Below are 18,077 nucleotides of genomic sequence, written 5' to 3'. Positions count from 1 at the left end.
AGTATCTTATTGGAAGTTGAGTGTAACCCATTTTAGTTAATTTAATTAGTGTTTACCTTTGATGTCTGAGTAGCGTGTTGCTTTTGATCTTTGTTATCGCTTCCCCCTATTATATCCCTTCTTTCCCCTAATAACAATGGAAATTAATGGTTTATTATTTGGTGTTGTTCTTGATTAAATACAAAATTACGATTTCATTCAAGAATACCTGTAAATACCCGATATATTGATAATTTCAATAAATATCGTTATATTTTTAAACCAACTCCAATTTAACATTTAAACGTTAGGTGCTCATATTAATATAAATTTATTTATGAGTCATTTAACTAAAGGATATCATTAAATTTTAAATTGAAAATCTTGTTATATTCTGCTTACAAACACTCTAATTATAGTATTATTATTATTTTTTATATTTGTAACCTTTTATGCATATACGAGAAGTTATGTTTCCTGGATTACTCAGACTTTAATTAAAAGTGCTGTGTGTAATAAAAAAAGAGAAAAAAGTTGCATTATACAGTTATTACGTTTCTAACTTTAGTTTATAAACATACATATAAAAAAATAATTCTTTTTGAAAACGGTATTAAGATATTTTATAACAAGTAATTTAATCCGTATGAGATGAACAAGTTGGAAAATCTCATGTTATACCAAATGAAAAGGAACGAAGTAACTGAGACTTTCCACATGATAGTTTAGCCGATATGCACATATACACGCATGCCGGTGTTTGTAAGTATAGATGGCTTTGATTGTGAGATTAAAAGTTTGTCTCTTTCCGAGCTATTTCGTTTCCGTTATGGGATGCGCTCACCGAAACAGGTAACTTTAGGAGCTTGCCGTTCCTGGATAACAATGTTAAGCGTTAATCCGTGTGAAGTTTCCACTTTTAAATCGAATTTCGTGGCGCCGTTGCGAAAGTTTTCCAGCGATTTTCCGCCGCCCGCTCGCCAGACCAGACAATAATGGAGCCTAATTTAGCTGTAAGGATAGTGAAAATTCGATTTTCCTTGTGCAATGCCCGCGCCAACTGGCGGTCGAAACAATCGCGTTTGTCGAATAGAAAATTAACGCCCGGGCTTAATTACGCTTTAATTATTCTGAAAATCTGCGAAATACGTTCTACGGTAGTTTAACTTTGGTAGTTAGTTGTTCGTTCAATTTTGAAATTTATGGTAAAATGTCATCGTTTTTTATTTGCGCGACCTCAATCCTTCCCGTTCGAAATCTTCTTATTCCATTTCAAAATCTCAACAAAAAATTCTTTCAAAGCTATATCGAAAAGTATCCCATAAAAATCCATATAAAGATAACGATGTTTTTAGAAAAGGATAATTTAAAACAAAAGATCTCCTCGTTTCGGAATACCATTAAAGCTCTAAATGATTTAGTATTGCATCACAGTCGATTTATATTTAAATGAAGAAAACTAAAGAATCGAAACTCAACGAAATGAGTGAGAAGGCATTTTTATATTTATTATTGCAAAATAATAAGAAATTCTTGTCGTATCTAAAACGTCAAGGTACTAATGTGTAGTATAGAAAATACTTTAGAATGTACCTCGCTCATCTTCCATGATAAACGTTCGGAGTCAATCAACCCAACACCGTCAGAAGACTAGAGACGAACGCGAGAGGCGTAAAACAAAAAGGTAGAAGGACTACCTCACTTCGCATTTCCTGCGATACTCTACTTGTAGAGTGAGATGCCGTGATTGGAGGACTCCAACCACACCAACTGAGTACTTGGTTGGTATGAATAGAGAGGTGTACCAAGAGACTGAATGAACTTTCCCATCGGCGGAAGCGAACGAACCGAAGATAAGAAAGAAAAAAACGGAGAAACCAGTCTTCGGGGAACAGGTGTAGTCTGAGCATTGAACTGGTTTCAAAATACAGTGGCGTGGGTAGAAACCAAGCAAAAGCAAACGACCAATCCCGGGGTTTGTAGTGTTTATTAACTTTTCATTTCGCATTATGATTGAATGGGAAAATCACGCGTTGATGAAGATTAAAAAAGAAACAGAAAACCGGTTAATACCGGATGTAAGGTTGTAACCTTCATCGGTAATGAGAATTAGTGCAACCGCTGTGAAGTTGAAGTGGTTTAACATATTTTAATGTGAATAAAGATATATAATGATTTATTTGCTTTATATTTACAAATTGAAACAACCTTTATTATTAGTAATTGAGTAAATATATTCTTGTCAACGCTTTCAAAATACAACCCAGACCTACATCTTTTCATTTAATCATGATTTTGTATTAATTTTATTTTACATTAAGCTTTCACAACCTGTTCAGGTGTATATACAAAAAAAAATATTCTAAACTACACACGTTCTACTCTAATAATAAGTTGCCGTATTTAAAAAGAAATCGAAACGTATCTATTATTGACGATAAATCATGCACGTGGTCCACATTCATTTTTAAGCAATTACAAGCGTTGCAATGCGGTAAATAGGAAAGTAAATCGATCGATTTAACTTTACCGTTAACAATGAGTATGGTTCTAAATAGCTACCACTACCAGATGGTTGCTACGTAGATCAAGTTCTTTAGCTGTTCAAATAAATTCAAATAAACTAGGCAAGGAAAAGTGTTTCCTCGTTGTACATATGTTCAATAGTGTTGATTACATTCCGTGAAAAAAATACAACTAACTTGAAATGTAACATATCAATTTTAATCACACAAGCTTACACATTGTTGGATACGAGCAAACAAAGAACGTTTTTCTTAATTAAAATTAAAAATTTTCAATTTGTTTCTTGGTATCAATTCAGATTACGGAGAATTTTTTATTGCATTAATTTCACGCGAAGTTGATTGACACGGAATTAAAGTTAAATAAGTTCATTCAATTATTTAATTTGAACTAATTTATTATAAATGAACTTTGTTGGTTATCTGTTAATTTGGTTTAAGATAATATATTTCTTGCGGCGAGTATCATTATGTAAGTTTTACGAATTACAGAGATAATGGAAATTGAAAAGTTTGGTCTCTTGCTCTCTCGGTCAAGATATTAAACTTTCATTATAAACAGAGACACTGGGAAAAAGGTGGTATATATTCGGTTACGCTGTTGTAATCGTAATTTTATGTTAATTGGATAAACCGGGAGGAGTTTGGGAAAAGTCTTAAAAATAAACTAAGTTCCAAATATCTTTCAACACCATATACAAGCAGGATACAAAACCGATTATTTTGATACGTAATCTATATGTTTGTCTTTAAACATATTTATGTGACTGTTATTTACAAGTTAAAAAAAACATTTATTTTAAACAGGTGATGCACACAAGTGGTTCATTACAGCTTTCTTCAGTCTCTTGTAATCCTACGTCTTTGTTATTTAAATTGTTGGGATTGTACATGCTGATCTTTTAATCTTCACTATAACTTTGTTATTTTAAATGAAATAGTTTTTATTGGTATTCCATACAAAAATGAGCTTATCGCACAAGATTCCTTACTGCATCAATCACAATGTTGCATATGTTGGAGACGGCATGCTGGGTAGTATGTAGCAGCTTTGCCCCATGGCGCCTTTTGTACCTTATACGTACGATGGTCACATCAACCAACCTAACAATTTGGTGAAACCCGGGATAAAGCTCAAAAGAGTGCCATGAAAAGATTAATATCATTTCTGACGCCTCGGCCCCAAACAATATCGGCTTAATCAGTCCAAGTCATCCTAAATTTAGCGGAGGCTGCTACCGCAAGCTTTGTATTGAAATGATATTTATAGTAGTAAACTAATAAGGTCATAAATAACATATATAAATCAAGCTGTCAAAGACACAGATTTTCATGCCATTCCTACCAATACAATTCGTAATTACCGTTTAATCGATTGATGTTTTGGTAAAAATAATAAAAAGTGTTTCATAACATTGGGTATGATTCAACACTTACCAATAGCCTCAATATTAAATTTTAATTTTGTTTTCAATATTAGCAATCAACTGATAGAGCTTTCTAACATCACTGACAATCTACTATCCACATTCGTCGTCAATCCTTGTCCCATAAAACTGTCATAAAGTTCCATATAAATTCCTAATAATATATCTTTATAACTACTTAAGCATACTACCCAACCAATAATGGGCTAGTGGTTATTCAAAATCTTTTTGCCAATATAATTATGTTTTTGCACTTAAATCGATTTTTATTTTATTTTTGCTCAACCGGTTTCGTGTCCTATAAAATGAGTCATTTGGTATTTCTTTTTATATTTGTATTATTGAACCACACAGAGAACTTTGTTGAACTATGATTGAAGAGGATTAAAAATTGTGTTAAGAATTGATGTGTCATGCGAGTTGTTGTCCTGGACAACAAAGTCTGGATGGAAAGAAAATCATCAAACAATAATATAAAATTTTTCAAATCATTTTTATTATTTTTGCTTTATTCTTTCAAGAGTAATAAATATTATCGTACCTACTAATAAAATCAAGAATATCGTACGTTCCTTTAAAGTTTCGAGTTTGCCTTAAATTAAAAAACTTTCAAATTTACAACTACCACGTAAAAACAGTGTATGCTTCCAAAAAAATTACCTCAATTTTTGTACACTGTGTTGCACAGTTATCGATTGCCAAAAACAACAATTTTTTAGAAGCAAATTGTTAAAAATAATTGAAGCACTTATCTTGGAGATTTTAGCTGATAACGAAGTTCTATATCAGCAAAAAAAAAACGTAAAAATAATCACCGTTTTTCGCATATCCAAAAATTAACCGATGTTTATAAACTGGTGATTATAAAAAATTGTTATTAGGTTTTTTAATAACTCCGGGTTTGAAAGTTTATTAAATCGACCTCAAGATCATATTTACATACTAAAATTCAAATTAAGTATACCTTTCATTATGTACATTAAAGACAAATGATCTTGTTATGACGGTGACAATCGCAAAGTTAATTACTCACGTTACTAACTACTAACCATATTTCAATAAATAACTGAAATGCAATAGGATATAGTATTATAGATTCAAAGTGATTGGTTTATCTTAAACGTTGCATTTTCTCACGCCTATTTAAATAAATATTTTTACTGTACAGTGTGGTAAAGAGAAAAATGCTTTTTATAGAGCGAGAATAAGGGATCAGACATACAAAATAGCGATAGAAGACATATATAATTTCACAAAATATTTTAATAGAACGAAAGAATAGATCAATAATAGAGGATGTTAAAACAGGCTATGAAATATACAACGATCATTTTCTACTAGTAGCAAAAATAAGAAGATGAAGATGAAGAAGAAGTGCAGAAAGATAAGATCAAGTAAAAACATTCCAAGAAGTAATAAAATTCTAGATAGCCCTGACATAAAAAAATTGTGGAAAGCATTTAAAAGTGTTATAATTGAAGCGTCATGCGAGATATGTGGGACAGCAAATCTTAGCAAATATAAGAAACAAATAGCTTGGTGAACAACAAAATTAAACAAAAAGTTAACCTTAAAACGTATAGTTGGAGGAGTACTTAAAAAAAATTCCTAATAAATTCACAAAAGACAAAAAAGAGGATTGCTGCCAAAATCAGGTAGAAGCTGGCAAAAGAACAAACAAAAATGCAACGTTGGAAACAATAGCATCCAGGATTACAGGCCTACAAGATAGGTGTCACAAGTAAGGTGATGGGGACAACTTCAAAGATGCTATCTTGATGTGAAAAGAATATGGGAGTGCAAATCACCATGGAAGGAAAAAGGGGGCGACCGAAGGAAATTTGGGACAACATAATAGGAAATATAATGAGGAAAAAGAGACGACCTGGACTGAAGCAATGAAACAAAAAAAAACTGGAAATCTTTGATAAAGAATTAAGTTTAAGGTAAATTAATGTTTTAAGTATGAATTTTAATTTAATAGATAGGAGGATGTTATTACAACAGGTTCAAAAAGCAGATGACAATATAATAACGTTTACTAATTCATTAAGTGTGCTGTAACTGGTTTCAGTTAGGAAAAGAAAAAGTTTCGTGTAGTCACCAGAATATCTAAAGTATCGATGAATTCATATGAGATTTAAGAAAGAATTCTCGTAGAACCATATATTTAGCGGCGTCTGAAGTTTTCTTTCAGAGTTGAACTAACTCCAAGATGAATAATGGGAATTTTTCAACTGGTCACATTACCTCTAGCGATGATTGCTGTATTTTGGCTTCCTACGCAATCTTTCAATAATACCATTACTCTGAGGTTGATATGATAAATTGTGAATTTGTTGCGATTCGAAAAGTTTGTCACATTCGTTGAGAATTGATCTGGGCAACTTAACCTCTTATGTATCAATGCTAAGTAATAAATAAAGTCGTGCGGTTGGGTTTGATAGAAGTTAAGTTCTGTCATAATGTAGAAGATCGCCAAGTCACCCCAGTATTATATTATTTTTGTATGTGAATATCATTCGCGTCAGCCATCATATGTATTTTTCCCACTCCAACCAGTTGAATTTGGCTCAAGCATTGTCTGCAACCATAACTGCCCCATTTCGGTTTTAGATCCCTTTATATGTCTGAAGTGTGCAAGACTCACTTATTGATCTAAATTATTTGGTTTAGCTCTTCACCCACCATAACTCTCAGCATCATACCCGCATGTGCCACTTTTTGCACGAATTTCTCTGTTCACGGTTTCAAACACGACCCATAATTCAATAAAAAGGAGAAAGATATTCTCTGATTTAAGTCCATATCTATAATATGTTTAAGCATACGCATATTATCTATACAGATTGGTAACTTGGTGCTGTAAAGAGCACGATTATCCCCACGATTTAAGATAGTCTCAAAGGAAGAAATATAAAGACGTTAAATCGCATGATTTTCTACCATATCCCCACGGCGGTTATGCAGAATGTTGTCTATCTGGATTGAACGTCGGTTTGTTGGACCACACGCCGGACGTCGTCTGTATCTTTATCATCTAGTTTTGACCACAAGAATTTCTTTATCATCGATCCTATTGGAAGAAGTATGGATCAGTCCCTTTCTCGGGATGCATTTGATATTAGTGTGTCTCGTGTGGTTTGAAATCATCCAAAAATAGGCTTTGTCGCTAATTATAATTATAAAATTTTCTATCATGTAATATTAAAAATCTTGCAATAAAAATAATTAATGGCCTTCATGACTATATAACCAATGATTTTTCCAATTTTGAGTAAGTCATCTAACACTATCTATAATTAAAGCATCGTTTCATTCACTTATTCATTAAAATAATTGCTAAGTATGTAGGGAAAAGTACCTGTTAATAAATAAGTTGTGAATAAAAAACAACTTTGCGTGATTCATTCGATCATAGATGTTATAAAAAACTACTAAAATCCAATCCTACCAAACAAAAAAATACATTCAAATTCCAGTTGAATTTCTCACGGGTATTTATTTCAACATACTTAATTTTTGCTTAATTAGTTTTTATTAAATTAATGTTCCCATTACACTACATAGCCAATAATTAATTACCAAGTTTTATGTCGATCTTTGCATGTTTATATCACTAACCTGTTAACAAGGCCTTTATACGGCCTTCAATGCGTTACAAAAATCGAAATTTTTTTATCATAGATCCAGAACCAAACTCGAAAATAAGAAAAAGTATCAAATAAAGTCAAGCAATTAACGCGGCAAAAGTAATCTTTACAAATATAGTAAAACCATGTCATTGCGCGTTGGATTCTGGTAGCATACATAACCACATCCTGTCCTCCATCATTTCAAAAAACGAGATGAAAAACTTCACATCCTCAGTAAACCTGTTTCTCGCGGCAATTTTAATTGCTCGCTCGGTTATCTTTCAAGAGAGAGACTTGACTCTTTTTTCCTTATACACCTTTTTCCCGTAGCCCAGCCCGCGCAATTGTCGCGAGTGGGTACTTACCTTGGAAGATTAAACTCGGCGGCATTATCGGCCGGAAATTTCAAATTACCGAACGATCTCTCTTCTCCGAGTTCTGAATGAACGAGTACGCGGGGGGAGCAATGAAACGGAGAGGAGACTCTGTAAATGAAGACTGGTTTTTCGTTAATCGAGGCATGGATTTAAATATTCTCTAAGCCATGGAAACCTGTTCTCCGGGAGCCAACAGTCACTGACACGTTTATTAACTCCGTCAGGCTTCCAACGTTGGACATTTTACTACTTCTAACACGAAGAAGGGCTTTTACACGCTTCAGGTAGCAAGTATATTATAATGATGGTGCTTCTATGAAATATGTTATTTTTACTTTTACTAATAATACAATTGTGTTACAAAGAAACTCTTCAAATTCAATTCCTTTATACATATTTTACTACTCTACTGTACTAATCTTGGAATTTCCAATTAAATTGAGTTGTAAAAACATAACATGCGATTAACATGCGATTTAAGATTAAGAGATTCAGTAAATAGTTCAGATACAGATGTTATTTTCTAGATTTCGTAGTGGAGCTTAAATATAAAGCCAATAGCAATCATTTAAAACCGTTACTAATAATGTAAGTGCTTACTTTTATGAGATTTTAAAAATTTAAATTAAATAAGACCAGTATAAAAATATTGTTGCATACAGCTTATAGTTAAGGTACAAATAATACAAAATTGCTTTTTTACTTGACACACACTTAACATTAAAACATTTGCGAAATACTGAAAAATACCCACTCCAATAATAGAAAACAAAGTGATAAGTTAACAATATATACAGCTTGTAATTTCTCAACAAAATTGATAAATGCAAAACAATTTGTCCATATGATATTGCGTAAAAGATTGTTTCTAGTGTAAATATTTAGTGCATTCGAGAATTTCGCACTTTTATTGGTGATAATTAGAGCAATCACTGTAAAGAATAAGATCTGGTATATACTACAAAAGAAATATCGATAAAAAAAACTTTACATTAATTTTATTTATTATTATGTTTTATATTTTATGTGGCAAGCTATACTCATTATCATTCTTATTTTCTTAATCTCGAAAATTACTAACAAGTCATTAGCGCCACGTTTATCTACTAATCACTATACCACAGTATTTTCGAATTGGTCATCAAATTCGCATTAAGTATTTCTGGTGCTGAGATCAATATATATTTTCGATTAAATGTATTTTCTTTCATATTTCTCCTTATCGTCTTTATCTTGTATGTATTAGATAGAATCTAATAAAATAGTTTTTTTTCTAGAACATAGATAGGTGATGTCTCATTGCAAATAAATTTTTAATTCTGTACTTAAGATCTCAATATAAAATTACATAATTATTAAATGATCAAAATATGGCAGTTTTAATTTCAAATTAACAATTTGCTCAGCGTTGACTTTATACATTGTACAACCACTTGTATTCTTGCAAACAAGGATCATGAATTTTGACAATTTGAGGTTTGGTCATTATCACAAGCTGAATTTAGTTATTTTCCAAAGTACATTTCTTAAGTTCATTCTTCATGTGAAAGCTATTGTTTGCATCAAGTAGATGTAAAGCTTTAGTAATGCCTTGTTTCTTTTCTTGGAAAGATTTCCCTTTAGCTTTACATTACTTTTCTTCTAGTTAAAAACCATCACGTCTTTTACGTTTTTTTAAACTTTGTCTAGGTCTTGTGATGTAATTTAATTATGGTGATGTAATCCCCATTAATTTCCATGATAACAATAAAACGATTTTCCATAAAACATTTTAAAACAAATTTGCATTTTGCCAACTAAAAATAAAGTTGTAAAAAATAAAATACTGAGTTTCAGAAAATACTTATTTGAGAATTAATTAATTCTCATATACAGAATTATTCTTCTATCACTTCCCTTGTAAACCATTACTTACTGTTTATAAACATGTACTTGAGTAAGAGTGTTGAACACAAAAACAAAAAAATAAATATATGGTGTTCCATTGCAAAAGTGACCACAACGGATATTACTGGGTATTCTGCTGAAAAACATATATAGATATATGAAATCATCCCACGAACTTAACGTGTTATATTGTTGCAAAAAGTGTCTGCAAAAACCTTCTCTTTCGCGAACCTTGAGTTTTAATACGATGTTGGTGCTAACTACCAAAATCCTAAATCATTCGAAATTCTTTGAATTGTCGACAAAACGATGTCCACATCAAAGCTGAAACAAGTTTTACAATCCCAACCGTAAATTTTTTCATATGAGTAATTCACAAGCCCTTGATATCTTACGAATAAGAGGGATGAATAATAATAATAATAATAATTAATAAATGATTTTATTTTTTTTTTTCACTAGTAATACAAAATAAAAACAATGCTTGTAAACTTAAAGAAAAAAAGAAACAAAAATACAAAAGTGAAAAAAAAATGGCGAAGTTCAGTCTTAAACCGCTTTTCAACTTAACCATGAGAGAGAGAAAAGAAATTTATTATGGGAAACAAAAGTAAATTAATAAACGACTTTACAAACTAGAATTAACTGAAGCGTGTACATCAAAAATAATAAATAAATAAATAATAATAATCCGTAAGAATGACAACAACGTAGATAAAAACAAAGACAAGAACAAACACAGAGAGCTCTCAACCTGCATCACATAACAATGCAAAGTGAGTTCTGAGACAATGATTTTCTGATGTCCAATGAAATATTATTAAATATTTTAGTAACTAAAGCATTTTAAAAAAAATTGAAGGATGTGTACTGGAGGAGTCAGTGTACCTCTAAATCTTATATTCAATGTATGGACATCGGCTCGAAATCGAATCCTGTTATAAAGGTAATACAATCATTAATATCAACATCATATCAACACTCGAGCTCAACGATGAGGGCGGTTTTAGAACAGTTGATGCTGTCACTTTTTTTGAAGAGACATAGATTCATTCCAGTTTAAAACCTTGTCAAATATTTTAGAAACCTGAGTAATGGTTTTTCAAAATAAACATGCATTTTGCCCATCGTAATAAAAAGCTCTTCATAATTGGTTATATATAAAAAAATCTATAGTTACAGTAGTAGTTCCAGTCTCTGAAAATATACTGATTCACTTAAAGAACGACGAAAATTAAGTAGAAATCTTTCACTGTTGTTATTGTTTCTCCAAAGCGTGAGTTAGCCATATTTTGCTGTAGCTGCTGGTGAGCTATAGCAAAATATCGCGTTTATAGACTTAATTATTTTCTGTCTTTTTGGTATTCAGTCCAATTCTCCAGCGACTGCAGTACCGACTCAGTCATCACGTACCACTTTAGTTCCGACACGTACAGCGTAAGTTTCCTAAATTCGGTCACAATGCCCGTATCACTTGCAAATTGAAAAAGTTTTGCCTCGGTTTTCGCAAAGGTTACCTGGGGAGAACCCTGTTGTCGATTTACTTTAATTCTTCTTATGCTGAAAACTGTTTTTAGAAATCACTGTTTTTATCAACATTTCTTACATGTTGTTCCAATTATTGACATCTAATACATTCACAGAATTCAAGTTAATTCTTCGGGAGTAGGCCTTGCTCTTCAGCTTTGTGTGATGTTTAACAGACTACTTATCATATGATTCCCGGTTACAGGCTATGATAATTTCCCTTGATTTTAAAATTTTTAGCACCATCGTCGTTTTAACACCACTTCGAAAACAACTTTCATTTCATTATTCCATCAACTATCTTCGTGATTTATAATCTTCCATTCTGAAGGCATCGCTTTTTACGTTAGCCTTCACCACAGATCATTTTCTCATATTTTCTTGGATTTCTCTATCTTTAATGCCTTATCTATAAATTAACTTTATGAAATGTATAACGCAGACTGCTGTAGCTTAAGATGTTACAGTCTGTAAATTCAAATAATTCTGCAGACTTCTTAATAATTCCGTTAGTGGTTCAAATCTGAAAATGTGCTAAAACTATCGAGAAAACCAGAAAAGTTTTCAGTATCATTTAGGGCAACGTTTGGTCTTCAATCTCTCCTTTGAACATAGGAGCATCCATTTGCTGAGTTTTTAGAACCATTTTCTGGCAGATGTTTGGTGAGATCTAGCTGGCGAAGTTCTTGTCAGCCGGCATTCAAAAGATGAATATCTAATAAAATTTTAATTTTATAGCTTCAAAAACTCTTCTTAATTTTCCAAAATCTTGTTGAAACAACTCCCTTCTTCTGAACTTCCTCTTGAACCTCGCAGAATTGGGGAAAGGCGAATACAAATTCGCAATTTACGTCTGGCTTTTCTCGCAATTGGATGATATTTCAAAAGTAGTTTTGTTTTGAAATAGCTTACTCAACAATCCTTCGCGGTATAATTGACATTACAAAAGAAAACTAACCTTACCTAATATTCCTTCACGGTATAAGAGAAGTAAGAAAAGTTTTATCTCTGAATATATAATAACCAATAATTAATTATAACCACATCTACTTTTTGTGTTACATTCATAATGTGCTACTCTTTAAATATTGTAAGAACTCCCGAAGATTTGTTCTGTTTTCAGATTCTAAAGATGTTATTTACATATCTGTTCACCTTAGCGATTTTCTTGAATATCCAGATAGAATTGATTTTCGTCCCCCTATTCGATTATTCTGTCAATTTTGTCTACTATCAATAATAAAAAAGCAAATTACCTCAGTGAAAAGAGGCAGGATTCTACAGACTCGTGCAATTGTGGAAAGATCGAACGTTGCATAATAGAACATGAAAGAGATTAGGAGGAGATCAAATTAGGAGATGAAGATAAAATGAAACGAAATAAGACACGGAAACTGTTCTTATATCATTTTTAATTATTTTTTGGCGATGTGGCATTTAATTGTAAATTTGATTGATCGAATAGTTTTTAAAATAAAAAAAAATTTAATTTAATAACAAGAGTTGTATGTTATCATAGATAGAGAGGAGTTTAGATATACATAATCTAATTCTAACAAGACGTGACAGATGTCAATCAAAACTCCAATTAAAATAAAGTAGCTCCTAAACAAAACATAAACTTTAATTTCTTTAACCTACTAAAAATAATTAAGTTGAGTCGTTTAAGTGTTATTTGAGATATTTTAATTTTTTTTCTCTTCATTTCAGAAATCACTTCCACGCCTATACTTTTACAACGTCATGAATTAAATTCCAAGAAAGGTAAGACATTTAACTTGATATTATAAACTTGACGTTAAACAATTCAAAACATAGTTTATTAAAATATTACAAGATTCTAAAAGTGTTTATCAATTAACCTCATCTGTATTTTACTTATAAATTAGTCAGCATGACTTAACCTAGCAAGAATTACCTACTTCTACTCTTGGTAAATGTGTAACTTTATCCATTTAACATTTATATATTTTTTTCGAGCTGTAAATTCCATTGTAAATGGCGAAACCATATAAAGAAACATGACTATTATATTGTTAAACATTCCCGATAAAAAAATACATATCTTAGGCATATATGTGTAAGTTAATCAGTACAGGAAACAATTTATTCTAAACGGGAACGCAGGAAGGTATCTGTCAATTATCTTGATAGATAGGAAGTTTTGAAAGTAATTGCACGTAAGGCACAAATTGGCACATACATCTATAAATCACTGGTGACTGCTCCTTTAAAAACCGCGGCATTTCCCAACGAACCTTGAACAGAATAAGATTTGCACTTGACGTTTTGTTCTCAGCATTGTCACAATTCACCGGATAACAAAGTCGTGGAGGCACAATTAAATGGAATGTATGTCATTAGATGGTGAACCCTATGAAAGCTGCGCTTGTCCTTGTGCTGGGTATGGAACATGAGAGTGTCGACTCATGGAACTCAATCCAACAAGGAATTTCATTGAGTTCATTAGCGCATTACGTCTTAGTTACATATAATAAATTAACATGACACGTATTTACCGTTACAATAACAATAAAGTTATGTTGTTAGTATAAATTTTATAAAAATAATTTACTTTTATATATTATTAAAGTTAAACGTGTTCAAACTATCTAGAATGTTTACAAACAAATTGCCGCTTAATTTTTACGCGTTTTCAACAGTAAACAACAATTAACTTACTTTTCATTCCCTTACAATTCGTAATAAACGAGGGCAATGTTACAAAAACTGTGTGACACAATACACAGCAAACAATGGAAAGGTAATTAAATTATGACTACTCCAGCAAAGCATTCTGAAACTGTAGTACATGAAACAAAGAAATTTCTAGAAAAACTGTTTAAGCAATGTTAACTGTAAACTTTAACAATCACATTTAATATTTGTTTCTATTCTATAATATTACTTTATAGAAATTATACAAGGCTATTACACAAAGTGTGAGCCATAAGTTATTATAAATACGCAATTGTTACTGGATATTATAGGAAAATAATTACTATGGCGGATACTGAATAGAAATTATTGCAACAACTAGAACATTCATATTGTAAACATTGAAACGCTTCCAATAATTAATTTCCAACGTTAAAATTTATTCTATACATTAACTAAATTGATTAATCGTGGAAGGGTCTCGGAAAATTAATTTAAACTAGTACATAATTCAGTTAACACATATTTTTTTGGTTTCAAATTCGATTTTCGATGCGAAATGTAACATTTAATCGAAACACTACGCAATAGTAATAATAATACAGACGTATAAGGTAATGACCCAAAATCAATAAACGGACTTTATCGGCGTCCAGTAGAGGGTAATACGGCGCAAAATTGTACACACGGCTGCCAATCGATCAGTAATAAAATGCACTCGGATCGGTCGGGCACTTGCTTCGCCCGGAAACAGGGCTATCAACTATCGAACGCTCGAACTGCGTTTCATATTTATCGCTTTCCATATTTCCAATGGTTAAATTCGGACGATGATAACCTGCGCGGTCGTCTGTAATAATCTTTTGGCACGTTAACGGCAATTTCTCCAATTAAAATAATCGCTCGGGCGCATAGCTATTGTTAAAATTACGACCTATCATTGCGATTGAAACATCTATTAACTTCTTTGTTTTATATTATTCAAACATATTTATTAAATTATTATTAATTATAATATTTAAGTATCTCATTACAAATCTTAAAAGTTACAAACACAAGTAAAATATCAACAAATATTTTAAATTGCTTTGAATTTGATGAACATCAACGCCCCCGATGTTCATCGATTTTTGAGAGAAGAACACATGAGAACGATTCTCAACGTAATTTGATGCGTTGAATCCGAACCTTCTGGGTTTTGAATTTTTTTAATTGTTTTAAACCGACACTATGCTAAAAAGTAATGATGATAATTTTATTAAATGTTCAATAAAAAAAAATTTAGAGTGCCATGCATGTTGAGTTTAAGTTGGGTTGGGTTGGCACTAGACATCACTTCAATTGTGTTCAAAACGTTGTGATTGTTTTTAGAAATTGGTAAAAATGCAGAGCCAGATTTGCAAAATGTATTCAAAATGTTTTTATTACGTTTGCGGAAAATAATAACAATTGCACTAAAAGACGCGTATTGGCATTGCTTTGGTTTTTCTATATCAGACAATGATAAGCCGTCGGCGACCAAGTTATTTTGTAATACGTGCAGAACAGAGCTGTACTAGTGATCACTTGCTGAAAAAGTGTAGGGGGAAGTCCCCTAGAAAATAAAATAAAAACTATTTCGACAAATGTAAGTTTATTTATGAATTAACTACGTAAAGAAAGTTTAAAATCGAAATGAATGAACAATAATGCAACTTTTCCGTAAGCATACTTAGAACCATATGTTAAAATTTGGTAACAAAAACTGCAATCACTGCAAGCGGCACTTAATACCGAACATTTTCAAAACATCCTGCATCTATCGCATATATAGCTCTCTGAACACTCACGAATGTCTGCACATTCTTCATGAGCCCACCCTCTACCGCTGGAGCACTGTATCCAGTCTTCGTTGTGATCCTCTAAGCACACTACGCAAATAGTTCTTCCAACGTCAGATACTTCAGTTAACGGTTCCTTTGCTTTTCCACTTTTTGCTTTGACTTTTATTCCTTTGGTTTGTTTCCCCTTCTCGCCTATTGCTGCTTTAAACCTTTTTCCCAATCTTTTCATTTATGAGTGTCTTTGGATTCTTCTGACACCAAATTGTTAGACAATTCTACATCTCAGAAAGTTGATAAGCTACCAGCAAAGGCCAAATCAGTGGAATACACGGAAACTTCCCCGGTATAACCTGGTGTGTATGAGAAAGTTCCTAGCTCTTCTAGTGGAATATTGGTCACGTCGGCAGGCAAATAATCCAGATCAGAAAATATATGTCTGTAGAATGAGTGAATTCCTGTACATTTGAACCCAGAGATCGCAATATCTACTCGAGCTACTTTTGTGAACGCTTCATTGACCAGACCAGCAATATCGTAGTCGGTTATCTGAAATCCAGCATTTGCTCTGATCCACATCTCGCATCGTTGGTTGCACGTAGTCTTAAATGGCTTCATGAATGTTCTGTCTGGTGATTGTAGTTTATGACTAGTGTGTGGTGGTATGCTTATCAAATAAATGTTGTTTTCTCGGCAAAAATTGATGACCGTCAGTGTCTTATGGCTATAATGGCCATCCAACAGGACCAGTACAGGGCTCTCCTTCGTCGGGTGTGAATGTTTCGCGAATAGCTGCAACCATTATAGGAAAAAATCATTATTTATCCAGCCTTTTGGCTGAGCCACGCCTACGCTTTCGGCTGGAGCATTAATCATGAGCCGATCATTCATTCATTCAGACAAAAAATGTTTGTTAGATCCTATGGCTCGCATTATGCTCGTCGACTCAGGTGTTCTCAGCGATATATCGTGTAAAGGCTGCTCTGCTACACATAGGAAATAAAAAACCATTCATTCCAGTTATTCATGCGTCGTGGCCAAGATAAAATACAATGAGCATCAATGAAAAATTTGTGGAGATCTAAAGGTTTGAAAGTATACTAACTTTAATTTAAGCATGAATAAATTTACATATTTTTGTAACTAAGGTGATTGAACTCTTGATTAGGATGCAATCTTGATTTATTAAATTTTGCTGTTTTTTGTGTATGTGAGATAACCCTGAAATTGAACATCATTATGTGAGAGAAAATTGGCCAACTCCTTGTTGTTATCAGCGAGGAAAACAAAACTGTACCCGTTGTAAATCCACAAAACATTCACATCAAGTTTGGCCTTATTAAGAACTTCGTCAAAGCGCTCAATCGTGAAGGTGTGGCTTTTTAGTACTTAAATTATTATACACAAAAATCAACGAAGGAATATTTGTCGGACTTGATATTTAAAAATTAATGGCTGACGGACACTTTACAAAATGTTTAACGCCCGATGTAAAACCAAATCTACGGATTTTATCATTATTATTAACAAATTCGCAATTTGTTGCAAAATTACCATAAAATTAGAGCTTGAATGTCACACAAGCATCATTTACTGCATTCCTATCTCAAGTTTACAATAAAAAATACAAACAATACAGTTCAACGTCTGTTCATTTTTGATTTATCACTATTATTAAATAAAATAAAAAAAGCACAAATTCACTAATTAGTGATAATAGACTATACTATGATATATAATAGCTGTAATCATTACATATATTATTACTAGCCATGGATGTAGCCCTGTTAGCTTTTGCACAAAAAATCCCATTTTTATAACCAAAATATCCAAAGGTGAAAGATGATGACATGATGACTACTATACTCGAACTATGATATGGTTATGTATGCGAATAAACTGCAAATTATTGTTGTCTTAATAGTCAGCAAAACCAATGCCAGCAATGGTATTGCTCTCAATTAATGCGATCGCGTCATCGAAAATTGGACCTCTCAGATAAAATTTTTATTCCCGGGTCATAAAATTTTAACATCTCATAGTATAGTGGGCCGCGCTACAGTTTCTCAGCTACCCAATTACCTCGTGAAAACGTTTTACCACTTCGGTCGCTATCAACGTCAAATCGATCCATTTGAACGATTCAAATCGTTCGCTGCATATAGCCCCAAGTATACGAAATGAATTGAAAAGAATGCGACAAGTCAAGCTTATGTCCATGATTTTTGTTAATTTTAACTTT

At 32.3% G+C, this 18,077-nt stretch overlaps 1 protein-coding gene across 4 annotated transcripts in view; it reads left to right on the top strand.

Moving 5' to 3' along the window:
* The window catches only part of LOC111420512 (sticks and stones), a 368,860-nt gene that overhangs the window by 260,327 nt on the left and 90,456 nt on the right, over positions 1–18,077 (top strand). For all 4 annotated transcript variants that reach the window (XR_002707091.2, XM_023053525.2, XM_071196923.1 and 1 more), the window contains one exon: positions 13,068–13,121. Coding sequence is in view for 3 of the 4 variants with exons in the window: in XM_023053525.2 (XP_022909293.1) it covers positions 13,068–13,121 (54 nt within the window). In the remaining variant the exon portion in view is untranslated. The remainder of the gene's footprint in view (positions 1–13,067; positions 13,122–18,077) is intronic.

Source organism: Onthophagus taurus, chromosome 1 (assembly GCF_036711975.1).
Source record: "Onthophagus taurus isolate NC chromosome 1, IU_Otau_3.0, whole genome shotgun sequence".
Taxonomy (NCBI): domain Eukaryota; kingdom Metazoa; phylum Arthropoda; class Insecta; order Coleoptera; family Scarabaeidae; genus Onthophagus; species Onthophagus taurus.
Note: the sequence above shows the minus strand (reverse complement) of the source record. Positions and strands in the feature narration are given on the sequence as shown.